Source organism: Saccostrea echinata, unplaced genomic scaffold, assembly GCF_033153115.1.
Source record: "Saccostrea echinata isolate AGI-Se365-2 ecotype Australia unplaced genomic scaffold, CSIRO_AGI_Sech_v1 ptg000016l, whole genome shotgun sequence".
In the NCBI taxonomy this organism is placed as follows: Eukaryota; Metazoa; Mollusca; class Bivalvia; order Ostreida; family Ostreidae; genus Saccostrea; species Saccostrea echinata.
The window spans coordinates 9,034,349-9,053,877 of record NW_026889765.1 but is presented as its reverse complement, the minus strand read 5'-3'; the positions used below and the strand labels follow the sequence as shown (position 1 = coordinate 9,053,877).

General features: G+C 33.9%; 1 protein-coding gene across 3 annotated transcripts; it reads right to left on the bottom strand.

Annotated features, from left to right (window-relative positions):
• Window positions 1–2,207: 2,207 nt before the first annotated feature.
• Window positions 2,208–19,272, bottom strand: LOC133188399 (rac GTPase-activating protein 1-like). Of its 3 annotated transcripts, XM_061323798.1 has the most exons (21): window positions 19,211–19,272; window positions 18,949–19,030; window positions 16,715–16,917; window positions 14,762–14,898; window positions 14,266–14,298; window positions 13,287–13,455; window positions 12,948–13,104; window positions 12,687–12,783; window positions 12,344–12,443; window positions 11,784–11,829; window positions 11,232–11,329; window positions 9,190–9,243; window positions 9,026–9,090; window positions 8,800–8,863; window positions 8,595–8,706; window positions 8,392–8,497; window positions 8,154–8,286; window positions 7,160–7,274; window positions 6,874–6,961; window positions 3,518–3,598; window positions 3,057–3,128 (listed from the first exon to the last, which is right to left on the bottom strand). In XM_061323798.1, exons 1-20 carry the CDS (start codon window positions 19,217–19,219, stop codon window positions 3,526–3,528), a joined length of 1,941 nt encoding a protein of 646 aa, XP_061179782.1. In that variant the 5' UTR covers window positions 19,220–19,272; the 3' UTR covers window positions 3,057–3,128; window positions 3,518–3,525. The 3 variants fall into 3 exon arrangements, with proteins under 3 accessions (XP_061179783.1, XP_061179782.1, XP_061179784.1); XM_061323799.1 differs by lacking the exon at window positions 3,518–3,598 and having other exon boundaries at window positions 2,208–3,128; XM_061323800.1 differs by lacking the exon at window positions 14,266–14,298.
• Window positions 19,273–19,529: the final 257 nt, after the last annotated feature.

Below are 19,529 nucleotides of genomic sequence, written 5' to 3'. Positions count from 1 at the left end.
TAAAGCCATGAAGAGTCATATTTATATGGAAGTATCCTCAGGTAGTGTAGATTCAAATTTGTTCAAATCATGACCCCCGGGGGTAGGGCGGGGCCACAATGGAGGATCAAAGTTTTACATAGAAATATATAGGAAAAATCTTTAAAAATCTTCTTCTCAAGAACAGTAAAGCCATGAAGAGTCATATTTATATGGAAGTATCCTCAGGTAGTGTAGATTCAAATTTGTTCAAATCATGACCCCCGGGGGTAGGGCGGGGCCACAATGGAGGATCAAAGTTTTACATAGAAATATATAGGAAAAATCTTTAAAAATCTTCTTTTCAAGAACAGTAAAGCCATGAAGAGCCATATTTATATGGAAGCATCCTCAGGAAGTGTAGATTCAATTTTGTTCAAATCATGACCCCTGGGGGTAGGGCGGGGCCACAATGGAGGATCAAAATTTTACATAGAAATATATAGGAAAAATCTTTAAAAATCTTCTTCTCAAGAACAGTAAAGCCATGAAGAGTCATATTTATATGGAAGTATCCTCAGGTAGTGTAGATTCAAATTTGTTCAAATCATGACCCCCGGGGGTAGGGCGGGGCCACAATGGAGGAACAAAATTTTACATAGAAATATATAGGAAAAATCTTTAAAAATCTTCTTCTCAAGAACAGTACAGCCATGAAGAGTCATATTTATACGGAAGCATCCTCAGGTAGTGTAGATTCAAGTTTGTTCAAATCATGACCCACGGGGGTAGGGCGGGGCCACAATGGAGGATCCAAATTTTGCATAGAAATATACAGGAAAAATCTTTAAAAATCTTCTTCTCAAGAACAGTAAAGCCATGAAGAGTCATATTTATATGGAAGCATCCTCAGGAAGTGTAGATTCAATTTTGTTCAAATCATGGCTGCCGGGGGTAGGGTGAGGCCCAATGGGGGATTGATAATGTAGATTCAAGTTTGTTCAAATGATGACCCCTGAGATAGGGAGGAGCTACAATGGGGGATCAAATTTTTACAAAGGAATAAATGGGAAAATTCTTTTAAAATCTTCTCAAGTACAACAAATTCATTTGTTATATTGACATGAAAGCATCATCAGGTAGTTTAAAATTCAAGCCCCCCCCCCCCCCCACGTTCATTACTGAACTGATTTGTGCCTTAATCTAGCCAGTGTGCTCAGGTGAGCGATGTGGCCCATGGGCCTCTTGTTTTAAAGAGTTCTCCATCTTTTTCAGATCATTTTCTCTAACATCTTAGTAGAACCCCACACAAAATGTGGGAGCCCTATATTAATCACAATATTGGTCTGTGATTAATACTTTTGTTGCGACCCGATAATTTTAAAAAGTTTTCAAAGTAATACAGTACTGTCAAATTTGGTAGGACATAGAATTTAGGGTCCTATCACTTTGTATGTGCCTGAATGTATATCCATGACAATTTTTTTCTGTAATGCTATAATCCATACAGTTTTCAACATACTTTCAAATACTTCACTATAAGAACAAGAAAACTGTAGATTTGGGGGTCATATCACTGTATCTATATCCATGACAGTCACACTCTTTTGTGATGCAATAAATCAAGTTTCAAAAGAGGAAGAACCAATAGATTTTGAGGCCATATCACCTTTTCTCTCTATGTAAGCCATGGATTACAATTTTAAAATTTCCTTGATAAACTGACCTGGGACTTTTCAGAGTGAAACCTCAATTAACAAGACAACTCCTTTGTGTCTTCCAGGTTATATTTATTTAACAGATTTCACAAGAGCTAAAATCTTCTTTTTTTAAAAAAAATGCATAAAGACAAAATACATGTTTAATTTTTTTTTTTTTAACCATCAAAGCACAAAATAGCAAATTTTTTTCATCTTCACAATTTGTAGTTTACAACAGATATGAAGGAAAGAAGAAAGAGAGAATTGAAAGTTTGTTAAACTTACCAATATACATGCCAGTAGTATATCTTTCAAAACAATATCTAGTTGTCACTCCTAACCATAAAATCAGTATAAAATGTATAGTGAATTTTTAGGCTACCTATCTATGACGATAAAATGTAATAATCAGTAATATATTTATTTTCTCATTGCAATACATATGCAGGATATTTCATACTGTATATAAATCAGAATTGAAGATATACTTTTATCTAAAATAAGCTCTAAAATTCATTAAAATAGGTAAAAAGGAAAAGAAAACACATATTTCCACTTTGTATATTTATGTTTATTATATAACAATCAAGAAAAAAAATGTATACAATGCCTTGTTTTATGTTTTTTTTTTTAATTTAGTATCAAAAATGAGTTTCTTATAAAGTCATTAGGAGTAAAAATTTATTAACTGCCATTAGTTTTAGAATCATGTTGTCTGTGAATGTTATTTATATTATCAACACATATACCAGATTGATAAATAAAAAAAAAATTTCTGTTTCCAGATTTTCCCATGAAAAAAACATTCAGTGCTCTTTAACATTAAATTTTCAAGGGAAAACTATAAATGATCATATATCAGGTATATTTATTTTTACATATTGGTACCAAAAAAAACCAAACATACAAGAAAGAATTTTTACATACTTGCTTAATAGTCCAATGTGAAAAGGGTGTGTTGCATAGGGCGGAAACAAACAAACTTTCAGTACAGGCCCTGACACTACATATACAGTATTTACACTTCCAGTGTCCCTGAGGGCAATCACACACTTTGTAGATGTCATTCTGACTTTCATGAACACATATGGTGGCATCTAAGTTCCTTCTGTACAATTATTTACACTTTAAACACCTAAATACACTACAATGTGATACTTCATCTAATTAATTTTACAAGTTTGTACAGCTGGTTATGAAACCCAAAGATGCTGGTTGCAAAGACTACCTGATATGGTTTTCTACAAATGGTGCTTTCTACCAACAAAATGTTTAATTTACAAGAAAATTCATGATTCACTCCGCTGCTGTAGAAAATTCTTTTACAATTCTAAAATTTGACCAGTGACGTTCCATAACATGTTAAAGTGGCTGCAAATTCACTGCACTCTAAGTCATGCTCAGTTGAGTTTTGGAGAGGAAAAGAAATGACTTGGCTTTTTACTGACTTGATTGCTTTTGTTGGAGAACCTAGAGAGAGAAATTTTTTAAAAACTTTTTATTTATAACAAATGCTTATGACCAATAGCCAGTGACATTGTGAAAAGTGCAACATTAATTCATGTAAATAGAAAAAAAAATACAATTTAGGTTTTTATGCATAATTCCAAAACTTACCTCACACACATATTTCTCAGACATTCAATATTTATTACTTTTTACTTTGTAGATTTGTTTGGGCACTTAATTCCCAAGACTACAAACTACCTCCATATTTATTCATTGCATTTAATCTATCATCAAGCTCTTTCCTCATGTGATGGTGCGTGCGTATGTGAGGGTGAGTGTGTGTGTGTGTACAAAGTTACTCATTCCTTTACAAAAATGTACCATTTATTTACCCTGTGACATCTCAATACCTTGAAGTTTATATCTTGGACTCACTGACAGAACGTGGCATTGGAACAAGAGGAGGAAGGAGGCGACCTTTCTTGCCCTTACTACAAAGATACCAGAGGTCAATGGCCCATAGTTCTGGCCAGACACAAAACACACGATACGAATCACAAACAATAAGAAGCTGCCAGACAAAACACCAAAGATACAGAAAACACAAAAATGTACGCTAATATGTTCCTTCTACCAAGATTCTAGAATAATAGACATATAGAGTACATGTATATACAGTGTTATATATGACAGCAAATATAGAGCTGCCAAGCAAGGATATGCAATATTTCTTATTTCTACTCACTGAATATATATATTTCCCAAGCCATGCTAGCTAGATATGAGAATCAAATATAAAGTTACAAAAGTTGAACCTCAGTATCTCGAATGTCTCAAATTGGTATGTCAAAGTGAATTGGAGGTTCCAACCACTTCTTCCTTTGTGTATTTTAACCTTTAGTTAAGTTTTTCTCATCCCCTATGCATTTGAGATAATGAAGTTTGACTGCATAAGAAACATATAGTTATATATATGGATGGAACTATAGGATTTTTTAGTACAGACACATTTTTTTTCAAGATTTGCAGGCATGACATGATGAAAATTATGAAATTCCTTTGTGCGTACATGTAAATGCAATGAGCAAGCATGGTAATTTTGAAATCTTTATACATAATTATCAGACATAAAGTCACAAATTTAATACATGTAATGGGCTGGTATGATGATTACATAGATGCGGCCATACAAATCATCTTTAATATACCACCAAAAAGAATTCAACGTATTCCATACAAGGTTGGAAAAGAACTAATGAAATGTTTAAAATAGGAAATAGACTGCAGCGGACAATGGGCGTTCACAGAATAAAAGTTTTAAAGAAGAAAACTCCACTGATAAAGGGTCCTTTGATGAGTAAACTATCAGGAATCTGATGGAAAATCAAAGTTTAAATTAATGTCTCCTTGTGCTTTTCACCCAACATGCTGGTATTTTCAACTAAGTTTCTTTGGCACACAGAACAGACATACCTTCTTCTAACAGCTAAAAGAGAGTTGCAAATGTACCTTAACCAACTGAATTCTGTCCAAAGAGCATACCTTTGTCAAATATTAAAAAAAAAACATACAAGACCCATCACATATTGATGTCATTTTAATCATCACTTCTGTATGAAAAATGAAGTCTTACAAACTTCAAGAAGCAATCTACTTTATGGAGTAAGAGAGAACAGAATTGCCAACACATCAACATATTCAGAATAAAACCCTGGCTAGACTTTGAATAATATGAAACACTGTTAAACCAGGAACAAAAAAATCCAACAGATAATGAAGTAATTGCACAAGCTCTATTTAATGATGAGGTGTATGATATAGTGATGTATACAGTGTATGATGTTTGAAAACTAAACATTAGTCTAGACCATCTAGTAATAAATAGGAGTTTGTCATACTTTTCTGAATACATGTACAAGTACTGTAGCTTTGTTAATTGTTTATATTACTATTCTGATATATACACCAAAGCATTCAGCTTTAGCCATTGCAAGACATTTTTAAACAAGAGGCCCATGGGCCACATCGCTCACCTGAGCACATTGGCAAGGCAAAAGCACAAATCAGTTCAGTACTGAAAAGATTACGGGGGGGGAGGGGGGGGGGGGGCTTGAATTTTAAACTACCTGATGATGCTTCCATGTCAATATATAATTTGTTTAATTTGTTTTAACAAATGGCTTCGTTGTACTTGAGAAGATTTTTTAAAAAATTCCCATATATTCCTCTGTAAAAATGTGATCCCCCATTGTGGCTCCTCCCTATCCCAGGGGTCATCATTTGAACAAACTTGAATCTACACTACCTGAGGATGCTTCCATATCAATATGACTAAAGAAGAAATTTTTTTCTATATGTTCCTATGTAAAACTTTCGATCCCCTTATCGGGCCCCACCCTACCCTCGGGGGTCATCATTTGAACAAAATTGAATTTATACTACCTGAGGATGCCTCCATATCAAAATGACTAAACATGATTTTCAGTTCTTGAGAAGAAGATATTTTCCTATATGTTCCTATGTAAAATTTTCGATCCCCCATTATGGCCAATCCCTATCCCCTGGGGTCATCATTTTAACAAACTTGAATCTACACTACCTGAGGATGCTTCCATATCAAGATGACTAATCATGGCTTTGCAGTTCTTCATCAGAACATATTTTCCTATATATTTCTATTTCAGACTTTTATCCTCCATTGTGGCCCCACCCTACCCCCCCGGGTTATGATTTGAACAAACTTGAATCTACACTACCTGAGGATGCTTCCACATAAATATGATCAATCAGGGCTTTGCTGTTATTGAGAAGAAGATTTTTAAAGGTTTTTCCTATATATTTCTATCTAAAACTTTGATCCTCCATTGTGGCCCCGCCCTACCCCCGGGGGTCATGATTTGAACAAATTTGAATCTACACTACCTGAGGATGCTTCCATATAAATATGACTCATCATGGCTTTGCTGTTCTTGAGAAGAAGATTTTTAAAGGTTTTTCCTATATATTTCTATGTAAAACTTTGATCCTCCATTGTGGCCCCGCCCTACTCCCGGGGGTCATGATTTGAACAAACTTGAATCTACACTACCTGAGGATGCTTCCATATAAATATGACTCATCATGGCTTTGCTGTTCTTGAGAAGAAGATTTTTAAAGATTTTTCCTATATATTTCTATGTAAAACTTTGATCCTCTACTGTGGCCCCGCCCTACCCCCACGGGTCATGATTTGAACAAACTTGAATCTACACTACCTGAGGATGCTTCCACATGAGTTTCATCTTCCCTGGCTTTGTGGTTCTTGAGAAGAAGATTTTTAAAAGATGCTACTAATTTTTCACTAATTCTTCATTATCTCCCCTTGAAAGAGGGCGTGGCCCTTCATTTGAACAAACTTGAATCCCCTTCACCCAAGGATACTTTGTGGCAAGTTTGGTTGAAATTTGCCCAGTGGTTCTTGAGAAGAAGTCGAAAATGTGAAAAGTTTACAGACGGACGGACGGACAGACAGACAGACAGACGGACTACAGACAAAATGTGATCAGAAAAGCTCACTTGAGCCTTCGGCTCAGGTGAGCTAAAAACAATAAGTTCATTTCAAAAACAACTGAATTTTATAAAAATGTTTTCATTCAAAATGCATGTATCAGTCAGAAATTTTTACTGCTTTTTCTTTCTAAGGACAGTTTACAATCCAAAAATTTAAGACCTGAACATTTATACATATAGTCATAAATATCCAGTTTGTTTTCCTCAGAGTACTTACTTTGGTGTGAAGGAATTCTTTCCCCAGGTCTTGCTCCTGAAGTCATGTGACCCTGGTGTATGAAGTGGGCCCAATCGACTGTGGGGCACTGCATTACAAAGTACCAAAAAAAATTTACATTTTCATGACTTTTTTTAATCTGTCAAATGCTGAAAATTTTCTTATCAAGTCACCTGACTGAATAGTTTAAGTTCTAACATCTGTAATTTTTGTCAGAGGTTCACTAGGGGGTAATTTTTGTCAGAGGTTCACTAGGGGGTTAAAATGATGTATTACAGTAACTCACTCGTTCCCTCTGGTGTCTGTGGTGTGTTGTACTGATTAGGATAAATGTTCTCATCGTCCACATTCAAATACGACTCCCAGTAATCCACAGGAATCTGGAACAACTTCTCCATCACCTGAAAACAGACATCACACATACAAAAATTAATGTCAAGCATGATTACACATGATGAGCAAGAATAATTTTACCTACTCTAATAACATGTTTATCTTTAGAATTCATTGATGCTGAGGTAAAAATTTATCCCATTAAAGCAAACAATATTCATTTTTTCAGTAATTACAAAAAATATATTTAATATTATACAATTATGGACTCTTTCGGTGGTGAATATGGTTTGTTATTCACCGGAAAAATATCAATATTGACCGAGGTTATTCACCAGAAAAATATCAATATTGACCGAGGCGAAGCCTCGGTCAATATTGATATTTTTCTGGTGAATAACAAACCATATTCACCACCAAAAGAGTCCATAATTATTTTATTATATAGTCAGGATTTGAATGAATAAGACATCGAAGGCTGCAAGATGACTCCATTTTCGTTAACGAACTTCTGTCGTAGAACAATTTTTAAAAAATTCCAGATTTTAACTTATAACTTTCGTGTTTTCCTTCCGCTGGGTGCAAGACATAGAAATGTTTTGAAAATAATCCTACGAGAAATTTGCCTAAAACTTTTCCTGCTCAGATATACAGCATATGCAGCTGGCTCCAGCCGTTGCAACCATTGTTTTCAACGCGTTGTTTTAGGTATTGATTGTGACGTCACAATGCCGCTGCACGCGCACTGACCCTCCGGTGAATTCAGCTTCAAATCCAGTGAATATGTAGTATTATGAACTGTTTGCGTTTGTATAGATTATATAGGGACTATTTCTAGACTATATAATAATATCTCATATTTTCGACAGAGTTCATTTTCAAAACAAATTCTTTGCTATGAGATACACAAGAAGCAAGGAGAGTAGTATTGTGAAAGGATTAGCTACCATGGCCTGGTACTTGGTCTCGTTGATCATCTGTAATGGTTCTGGGTCCTGAACAGAGTACCCTACAATCGTGGGTCCAAACACCTTAGCTAAGTTACTGTGAGGCATCTTACAGTCGTGGCTATCTCCAACTCTGAAACACAACAGAAATTGACCTCAATGACCCCAGGACATGTGCAATCCTTATGATAAGTTTTCCTGGTATATAAAAAAGCTAAGGACTTGAGAGTCCCTGTACCTCAGCAGATGAAGAATGAGGAAGGCCAGGGTGTCTTTGTTGGCTTGAGGGAGCTGACTTATGGCTTGATACACCTCCGACAGACCCAGGGCTTGGTCCCTGTTCTCTGTAAGGCCCAGATAAAAAGATCAGATTTTTACATTTCTAATTGTACATACATCTCCAATTCTCTCAAAACTACCAGATCTTTATCTTTTATTTACCAGCAGCACTGACAAAATCCTTCCAGAGTCCAAATGTAACCAAAGGTTCCTTCATTCCTCTTAAGAAATCTTTCAGACAGCCACACACCACATGGATATCATCAATGTGGGACTGAAATATCACAAGGAATTCTTTATTAATCTCTTACATGTGTTATATCAGGAAAAAAAATCACAAATTCTTCATTTGGGTTTATTCACTTACCAAATTTGGCACACCTTTTCCCTTCATGAATTCCTTCTTCAGGTCTTTGACTTGGGAGTCAGATCTTTAAGTAAAAAGTGTTTCATGTATCTTCATTTCAGATAAATTTTTACTCATTTCATTTGTTAGTCACATGACTCTCTAAAGAAAAACATTTCAGATAGACATTTTTATAACAACTTCATGATAATTTCTTCCCACCCCCTCAAACCTTAGCGATACGTACCCAGGGACTCGGTAGATTCCCACTTCATTGAGTCCTCTAGTTTCTACTTCATTCACACAATGTACCTACAATGTGAACATTACACAAACTTACAATTTACATTACATTCTGCTTAAAATTTCATAAAATTTCAGAGATAAGTAACGTTAATCTTTAGTACTTACCACAATAGCAGGGATCATGGGTTTCTCTAGAGGAGCATAATCACTTATGATTCCCTGACAATACATAAAAAATAACTGAATTAAAACATGTTTAAATTTCAATACTGTAAATCAACTTTTTATTCCTGTGGAAGAAATTTCTGTGAGTTTCGCGACCTACTTTAACTCATGAATATATTAATCGCCGCGAACCATTTATTTTGCTTTGTATTTATAGAGGATGTTTCCTTAGTCGTGAAAATTAATCGTCGCGAATTGATTTCAAACTGACGAATTGCGAATAAAAGATGATGTGAATAAAAGTTGGTTTACAATAAACATTCTTCAGTCCTGAAATCATTATCTCTAATAGAAAAACCCTCTTGTCTTTCTTTACAAGAGATTTAAGGCCTAACAGACCCTTCTCTGACAAAGTGTCTGATGCTACTCTGAGGATAATAAGGGCTATTCCAGGAAAAAATGTACGGGAGGGTTGGACGGCACTTCATATATTTTTGTATGGGTAGTGGGTCTGGAGCAATTAAATTTGTATGGGTGGTTGTCCTCATTCGATATATTTTTAGATGGGTGGTTGTATTTACCCTCACAAATAATCAAGTGCAAAGTACTTCTTCCCTCTCATTTTGTATAAATCGGTAAATACTGATATTTTCGTCCTAAACAGTTGTGAAGTGTGTTTACATTGAAAGTGAAAGCAGAATCGAACAAAACGGAAACAAGGGCAGATAACCATAAAAGCATGTGCAACTGTGACTGCAATGAGAGTGGGGGATTGGAAAACGGATTAGTTGTGCTTTGGACTCCCTGGCCCAGTTTCTTTTCGCCAGTTTAATCAAACATGATTACATTGGTAAATTAAATGATATTAGAAACAATCAGAAAGATCGTTTTATTTTAAACCGAAAGTAGAAAAAAAACGTATCTGATAATGAACGTTTTAGAGCATGACTACGGAGTTTGCAAGTCAAATATTTTACTTTATACCACATACAGAGTAAAAGGAAGATGAGATATGAGTTTGAAAACAATATGAAATATATTATGTCAAAAACATGCTAGTCCTTTACCTGTTAAGTGTCAACTTGTGAACTTGTATGCACCAATGGTCTAAGTTGTTAGATGGAATTTAGAATTCATTAAATATATTTTTTTAATCAAAGTTTTCACTTCACAGACACTGCCTACAGAAGTTTACTCCCCCACCCCCCAAAAAAGCAGGAATCATTTTGTTATGAACAAGGTGAACAACAATTGTTAAGGATAGCTAGGCTATAATTTACAATATTAATTTTAATTAATTGTAGGAATGTCATTGTGTATACATACTTGTAAAAGCTTTACCTATTAACTTAGCTTTACAGACTACAAAGTCATGCATCAGAACAGATATACAAAATCACTATAATAAAGGCTTTCAGTGGTGTGTATCATAGGCCTAAAGGAACATATTAAATTTTTCTAAGCTGTAGCAGGAACACAGGGAACTGTTTTACAAAAAAACTTATTACTAAGACTAAAAACTTTAGTTGTTCATAAAATCTTACAAAACATATGTTTCTGTAAAAAAAAAATTGTTGGCATAAAACTATCTTATTTTTAAAAAAAAAAAAAAAAAAATTTAAAACATTTTTAAAGTAATGCAAAAAAGAAATTTACTTGCATAATAACATTTTGATCTTAGTCATAAGTTCTTTTGTAAAACGGGCCATGGTTGGATAGATGTCAAAACCCAACACTCATTCGAAGTCAGATAAATTACAATACCTGAAAAAAGTACATAAAATTTTATTGTATATATATATGTGACACAATTTTTTTTTTAAATTTAGATGGGTGGTTGTATCAAAAGCAATTTTAAATTGATGGGGGGTGGGATAGAAGGTAATTAAAAATGTATGGGTGGTGGGGTAAAAATAAAAGTGCCTTCCAACCCTCCCATACAATTTTTCCTGGAATAGCCCTAATTATCAATAACAAACTCTATGTTCTGCATGGAGTAAATAATTTTGGAACTTTAGGGTCCATACAGAGGAGGAACTCACCCCGATAAGTTTGTGGCCACCAGGTGTACCAGGTGCTAAGGGTATACAGGGCAAGGGGAGATTATCCTTACAGTCTGGATGACAGGTGGAACGGCAGTCTACAGTGCAAAAGAGGCAGCATAGTGTATACAACTGCTGAATTCATGTCTTAGTAAACTTAATGATGATAGAGATGCACAATATACTTCACAATATTGTAAACATGAACCCCAAGTATTCTACTGCAACCTGATTACAGACACTGCTTGGAAACTTTTTTTGACTCTTTATCCCCCCACCCCCCTTCTCCCTGACTTATTTAATTTTTTTTGTCAGTAATTAATCTTTTGATCTCGTCCTTTATCCGTTTTTTTTACCTTTTACACCTTCCTATCATTTCTATTTCTTTGAAGTAAATTAGTTATCTTATCAAGGAAATCACTCACTTTGTGGCTTATAAAGCATATTGTGCCCCAACCCAGTTTATACCATATAAATAGGGTAGCTATTAAATACATTCTTAATTGAATGGACTAGATCAGATGAAACCCTTTCTTCTTATTCAGCCCTTACCTTTACATTTCATTGCTAGTTTACCAAATCTGATTCTCTTTCCACACTGAAAAATAAATGAACAAATCATTACATGAATCCAATGCCAATATTTCCAATGAATTACCCCATAATTAATATCTTATCTTCTTGATTTTGCATCTAGAAAATACTGTCTCAAAGATACTGTGAATTTATTACATTTGGCTATGTATTCTTTTAAGTGTCTTTGGCGGAAAGCAACTTCTGTTAATTCAAGTACAACGCTAAATGTCTTGCACATATACAAATATATTTACAAATAAATTAGAACATCAAGAAATGTACCAAATCAAATCTACACTTTTATTTTTTTACATTTCAAATCCCATCAAATATCGTACATTTCCCACCAAATATCATACAGCTTAAATATATTTTTACAGTAATGTCCTTTGATCCATTCCAAACCCTATGGGTTTTACCATTCAGAACATACTTATGAAAATGTCTTTTGAGGAAATGACATGTCAAATCCCCATTTCCAAAAAATTCAGATTATTAATGGACGGAGAAATAAGAGGACAAATTAAACAACTTACAGGAACACAGGTTTCTGGTTTGATAACCGTCTTGGACATGAATACGTGGACTCGGTTCAATCCTTTACTGGCAGAATTGGCCTTACGCAATTGTGGTGTTCTGTAAAAAGCAGGTTGTTTTCAATTTTTTTTTAAAAAGTATTTTAGCAAAGATATTTACCATCTCATTGGCCCATTATCATGTTGTGATGACTAGTTTATGTTACAGTATGTTGTTTTATATGTATGCAATATGTATACATATAAAGATATAGTACAAACGATTGTCAATGATTTTTTGACAATTTTAATCATTAACTATACAGTACTAGAACTAGGGCATTTTTCCCCTTGTTATACATACTCAGATGGTGTGGTTTTGAGAATTCCCCTGGATTTCCTCCTGTTGTTGTTATTCCTGGGTGTGCCGTAGTAAGAATCCTCCGATTCCGGTTCACTGTCTATAAGATCACCATTCAACATTACCAAAATGACCATTTTTTTTCTAAACACATCTTAGTTCTGTTTTTGTTATATTGGACTTGACTAGCATGACTAACTTAACTGATAATAGTCACAAATCATCATAAATAAACATCTGCCTGTAAAATTCATTGTCACCAACCTGCATCTCTGTCAGGGGCAGCCATGTGTTTGTCAAGGGCCGGCTCACTGAAGCTCTTGTTAAGAGTTTTCACTGTCTTGACCTCTGTTTCCGCAGCAACAGGTGCTCCGTCTGCTCCAATTGTCACTGTCGTCGTGGTGATAATAGAACTGTCTTTCTGCAATGAACAGAGAAAGCCTATTTTCAGAGAGAAATCTGGTTAGCATTAGCATTTTTGTTTAATTCGAAGCCTAATATGTCTCCTTTTTTTTTCTTTTTTTTTGAGGGCTTAGATCACCCACTTTTATCCGATGCCTGAACACCAATACATTATAATTTGAACACGTTATGTATGGATACCTCATCCCCACTTTTCCTTTTCTTGGGGAATTCCTCTTCCAGTGGTGGAGCTGAGGGTCGCTTAAAAGTGCGACCACTTCGTAGACGACTGGTATGTAGGTCATCTTCAGTTTTGTCGTACTCGTCATCTGACAACATTGAATGAGCAGACTCATTGATGGTACGCAATCTATTTAAGAAAATAGGTTTGCAAAATTATCAATATAAAGAGTTTATTAGTAATGATAAATCTGCAAGAGTAAATATTACAAGCACACATTTCATAATCAATTTTAACAGCTATAATTTTAACAATGTTCAAATAAAGTACATGCTTCAAGAATCCTGGCCATCTTTGGCACGTACCTCTTAAATTCATACATCGTATCCCTCTCTCTTCAAAGCTAATGAAACACTTCTAATTGTATTAATTTAAAACTCCAATTATATTCTTCAATCTTATATTACCGGTAACTATTTAAGTCTTAGAAAAGAGCAGCAAGCTGCAAGGTAGATAATACATGCAGTGCCACTTCACATTATCCATGAATTTTATATTTTGGAAACTGGGACTAGGATGTTTTGAAGTGGGGCAAAGTTTTATTAAAAATCCATGCATCTATATATAAAATATATTTAATGTAGATCATGTAGATATAACTGCACTTGTGTATGCATGATTCAAATCACATATACTGATTAGCTTTCTATATCTGATTGTAAAAAAATAAAGTTCTTCGTGCTCTTTAAGGCAGTACAAATGCCATACAAGCATTCAATTAAACATTAAAAAGAAATTCTGCAAGGGTTTAATACACTAAGAAATATTGTAAATCTACACAATAATTTTCTTTTTAAGGAAAAAAAAAAGCACCATGTCAAAGATCTGATGCACTTCAAAGCATTTCAGTGCTGAAAGTAAGAGTACATCTACAAGCAGACTGAAAATGTGTTTTACAATTTCAAAACTTGACAGACATGCAAGGCAGACAAAGTTTACCGTTTTCTTTCCCAGTGAGAACTTTCCGATTTCCTATACATAAAGAAAATCCAAACAAAAGAGGACATTATTTTGTGACTAATCTATGTATATAGAAAGTTTGGTCGGATGAAAATGATGTTTTAATTCGCAGAAAAATATTCATATTTATACAAGAATTGAATCTGACAGGGCTAATATCATTTTATTATTCAAGTTGCAGGAGCTTTTCTGTTCCTTTGTCACTAGCTCTAACTAAACCCCTTTTTGTTTGTTTCATGCCTTTTATTTCATAATGAAGTAAATCCATTGCGAGGATAAATTTCAGAGTTGTCCCCAAGACCCGGGGAATTTCCCCACCTACATGTATAATGAAGTAATCCCCCGGTATTTCCCCTCAACCCCCTGTTAGGGGATGAACCCCACACACCCTTCTACTTTTTTAATGCCCCCTGCTATTTCAACTCCCAGGGACAACCCTGAAGTCCTACAAAATGTTGGTTCTAATATACCTTACCTTTTAGAAGGCGAGCCCTCGAGATGTGACCTATGAGTGGTACTCAGCATGAAGAGTTTCTCTCTCTCCTGCTCATTCAGGTCTCGCCGCCCATTACGGTCATTTAGAAGTTCTCGGATTAGTCCAATCTGTCGCTCCTGAAAGGCGTAGATGTATTTTCAAAACCAATTACAGAATATCAGGAGGAGATAATGAATGTATTTAAACATACATTTTTTTTTCATCAAGAACTAACCTAGAGGTCAGCTGAGGCAAAAAAGTCGCTTTTGAGCTCCAAACTTTATCACAAAAGCAAAGTTTAAGTTGCCTTAAAATTTTCAACCCTCTCTTTCTTTAAATCATGAAAATCTATCAAAAACATCTGGTAAATATGGCCAATATTTTTCTTTTAAATCTCTATGGTGATATCAGAGAATGACAGAAGGGCCCCGCCATTTTCTATCACGGGTGTCACTAAATCTTTTAAAAAGAAATAATCTTAAAAACTAATTACTGACTTTAATTTCTTTGAAACATGTTTATTTACACACTGACCTCTTAAAATGATATAAGCATGTTCAGTAATGCGTAATGTGAATACCCCAGTAACGCACGGTGACATAGATTTTCACACTTCCGACTTTTTCTACAGCATACATGTATGTCATTCTTACTATCAAGCTGTGACTTTTCTGTATTTTCCATGCAAAGATTTTTTTTAATAAATTTTAGCATGTAAAGATAATTTCCTATTTTAGCACGTTTACATATTTTCCCACCAATCTATCTTGCATGATATAATAAGGTCTATACTAAATAGGGCAAGATCCGCACCATTGAACATTGTTGAAAAAATATCATCTGTTTTCCATTTTCTTTGAGAAAAAGCTTTAACAATGGACAGTTTAAAGTCAGGTAACTATATCGTTATAAATTTTCTTATTATATACTAGGGCTGGGACGATACTGAACTTAGCCGATCCGATACATATCATGATACCTTAGGTGCAATACGATACATATCACGATACATTTAAAACCAAGTAAAACTAGAAATTTTTTTTAGAACATTTAATTTGGAACATAACAGTGTATGAAAATAAACTAATTCAACAAATGAACTGTGAATTCAAGTTTCTTGACTCAAATTACAGTCAATTATATTAAAATTAATCAGAAATCTTTAGTTAATTTAATATAATCCGGCGTGTCTGACTCCATTTTGACGCTTATATCTTGAATTCTGTATCAGCAAGACGTTTGTACTTTATTTGTGTTTGTTTAAACGTCTTGATGATACAGACTAAAGGACTAAAAATTTCGAATTCTAAAGCCCGGACATTTTTGGAAATTAAAAACAAAGTGCGGTCAGGTATCGTGATACTAAATTAGATGAATCGATCTGTAGATCGTCAAAGTGAATACTGTGATGCATCGGTGCACCGGTGGATCGTCCCACTCCTATTATATACGTAATATACAATTTTTTTTTGGTCTGCAAATGGTATAGGTATTATAACATTTTAGAAAGATATACTTTACATATAACATCGACGAATATTCGAATACAAATCGAATAGTAGTCCCGAATATTCAAATATTGATTTTTGGTATTCGTTTCAGCTCTATAAAGAACTTCTACCTTTTTTGTCTCTTTGATTTTTAATTCTTCGGAATTGGATGTTAAATTAACACAGAGAAATTCATGTACATGTATTTAAGGTACATATACATTGGCATCAATGGCATGTATCTAATAATTCTAAGTTTAATAACATATGTGCACTTCATAACACAAGCATTAAGAAGTGATCCTAGAATTTGAAACTTTTCTCTAAATTTTCCTGAGGAAGAAGTGATGTCTCCTTACATTTTTGGTCTAGGTTAGTCTCTGTTCATGTCCAATTTTAATATAATGTACTACCCTTTGTTAGTTATCAAAAGCACACTTCAAGTTTCAATCCCCTTTAATACCTGTTCATCTCTTTCTTGTTCTAAAATCCTTTGTTTTTCTAATTCTTCCTCGATCACTCCTCTAGCATGCTTGAGTTTAAAAGTTAGCCCACTGTTATCCGACTCTAACTGGCGAATTCTTTCATGAAGATGTTGGACCTCCACTTCTGAACTTTGCCATTTGATTCTGCACTGTTCCTGGTTCTGAACAAATCTTCGAAATTCTGATAATAATTACAAAATACTCAGTCAATTTGTTTCAAAATTATGTGTCATTTTAAATTTATTGCATATGAACTACATATGAATCTGATATAATTATCTTGCTTTACTCTCACTACTTAAAATCAACAAACTAAAAATAATATATGATTTAAGCAATGAAATGGAATGAAAACCTTTGATTTGAATTTCTAAATAATGATTTTTGAGAAAGACATCACAAACATTTGTCTTTCATTTTACCAAATAAATGGAAAGGGATTTTATTACATTTTCAACAGTGAAATACTGTGATTTATTTATTGAATAAAAGTGATATTCTCTCACAGTGTGAAAGGATACCAAAATGATATTCTCTCACAGTGTGAAAGGATATCAAAGTAGGTAAAAAATAATTTCTGGCCTGTCATAAGATAGAGATAGTAACTAAGCATCTTGATAGAGCTAAAACTGCAAATTTTTTCCCAAATATGTTGCTAAAATCCATGCTATGTAATGTTTTCTGCATGCTAAGCTATGACGTCTCAACCGCTCAACTATGACGTCAAGCCTATGGCACTGTGTTAAGAAAAGACAGAGGCAAATGGAAAATCAAAGAAAATGTAATAAACAGAAAATTCAATGTTTTGTAGATGAATATGGATTTTATTTCACTCGTGAGACAGGATTTTTTGATATTTTCACTCGTGCTTCGCACTCGTGAAAATATCAAAAAATCCTGTCCCACTCGTGAAATAAATTCCATATTCATCTACAAAACATTGAATATCCTCTATATATTCTATATCTATGAGAGTAAAACAAATAATCATGATATAATTATTCAAACAGGTCCAATACAATCAGTACATTTAGCTACGTAGCTAAAATTACCTACCTAATAATGTCCATTTCTTACGGCAACATTATCTTTTTGATAAAATAATGAAAATTTATGGTTGATTTGGCTGGCTATGTAGAGGAGTCTGTCAGTGTTACGATCATCAGTTTGTGCATCAAAAGTAGCTTAAAAATCTTTTTTCTTCTACGTAAGAGTGAAAAAAAATTTGCATTGTTTAAGGAATTGTTTAATTTTATTTTTTACAGATTATTTGTATTGCAATTCATCAGAAATGTAATTTAATCATGTCACGTTTTATTATACGTCTGTAATGTTACGTTATATGTCTGCCATGTGTTATGTGATACACATTTCAAACATCGATAAAATATTTGTTTTTGACTTAATTATCTATTCAAACATTTTTTTGTCCTATTTAGAGTCAGAACTTCAAATACACATAAAGAAATCTAAGGAAAAAAAAACCATGTCTACAGAATTCTTTATTTGTCCTCCCAGATGTACTCAAAAGCGAATTTAGAGCCATATCAAAAGATTTTTTTGAGACATATATTTTTGATAAATACTTATATAGCATTACTCAAAATAGCAAAGAAAATTGGAGTTAGTGTGCATCCTATTGAGCAACGCTAAAATGAACTTGACATCCGTCTCATAATTAAATTCTCCTCTTTATCTTGACACGGAGAGTCTCCAAATTCTAGTTATAACACCTTAATTACAAAACTTTATCAGACAATTATGATTGCTGAATAAACATAATTATATCTGCACATGGATATTATACATTTAATTACGGTATAAGCCTATTTTCAACAATTTAAACATGAAAGGTTTTTTTACTTAACTTTAGAACATTTTTTAATAAAGTCAATATTAACCTTATATATAAATATTTATCTTAAAACACCGTAATATATGGTTATAGACAATGCAGATTAAATATAGTGCGAAACATCTCGGCGCGAAAGGTCTTTGGGGGCGAATGGTCTCGGGGCAAAATGTCCCGTTACCTGGATAAGTATGATTACTTTACATTGTGCTCATGTTAACCTATTTAGTATCTAAATAAAGCTACTTCTGGTAGGTAAATAAAGCTATGTAGGTAATTCAAGCTACGTAGCTAAATCTAGTGATTGTACCAGACCTGTCAAACAAAGCGACCCTATCAATATTTACAAGGGTGGTTCACCTATTTCATCTCCTGCCTGCAGCACTCTGGACTTCCTCATAATATCATCGTATGCCGCCAAAAGTGACAATTTTCCCTCCATCTGAATAATATAAAAGCCACGATTAGATGTTATTTTTGGAAAAACAAAACATGGTATGATGGTTGATCAAGATTTAGTGAACAAAAAAGACGACACATTTGTCTCTCATTTTATCACTCAAATACAAAGATCAATTTTAAAATCACTTCTTTTTTCAATAGATAAAAAACAAAGGAATACCTTTGGCATCTTTTCTCTCAAAATTTTTTTAAAAAATATATAAACAATCTGGCGTTACACTTAACACTATCCCCACTTCATGACTACTCAACACCCGCTAGTATTTGAACCACAAGTCAAATTGTCCAATCACAATCCTTCTTTTGTGAGGCATCGCCATCTATCGGTTGAAAGAGTTAACTCGTACCATGTTTTATTCGGAGAAGGGGCGTTTTTCTTCCTCGATTCTGCCAATATGTTTTGAATGCAAATAATGAATTCAGAGATTTATACTAAATATAGAGACTGAAATGTTATTAATCAGATTTCAAATACATTC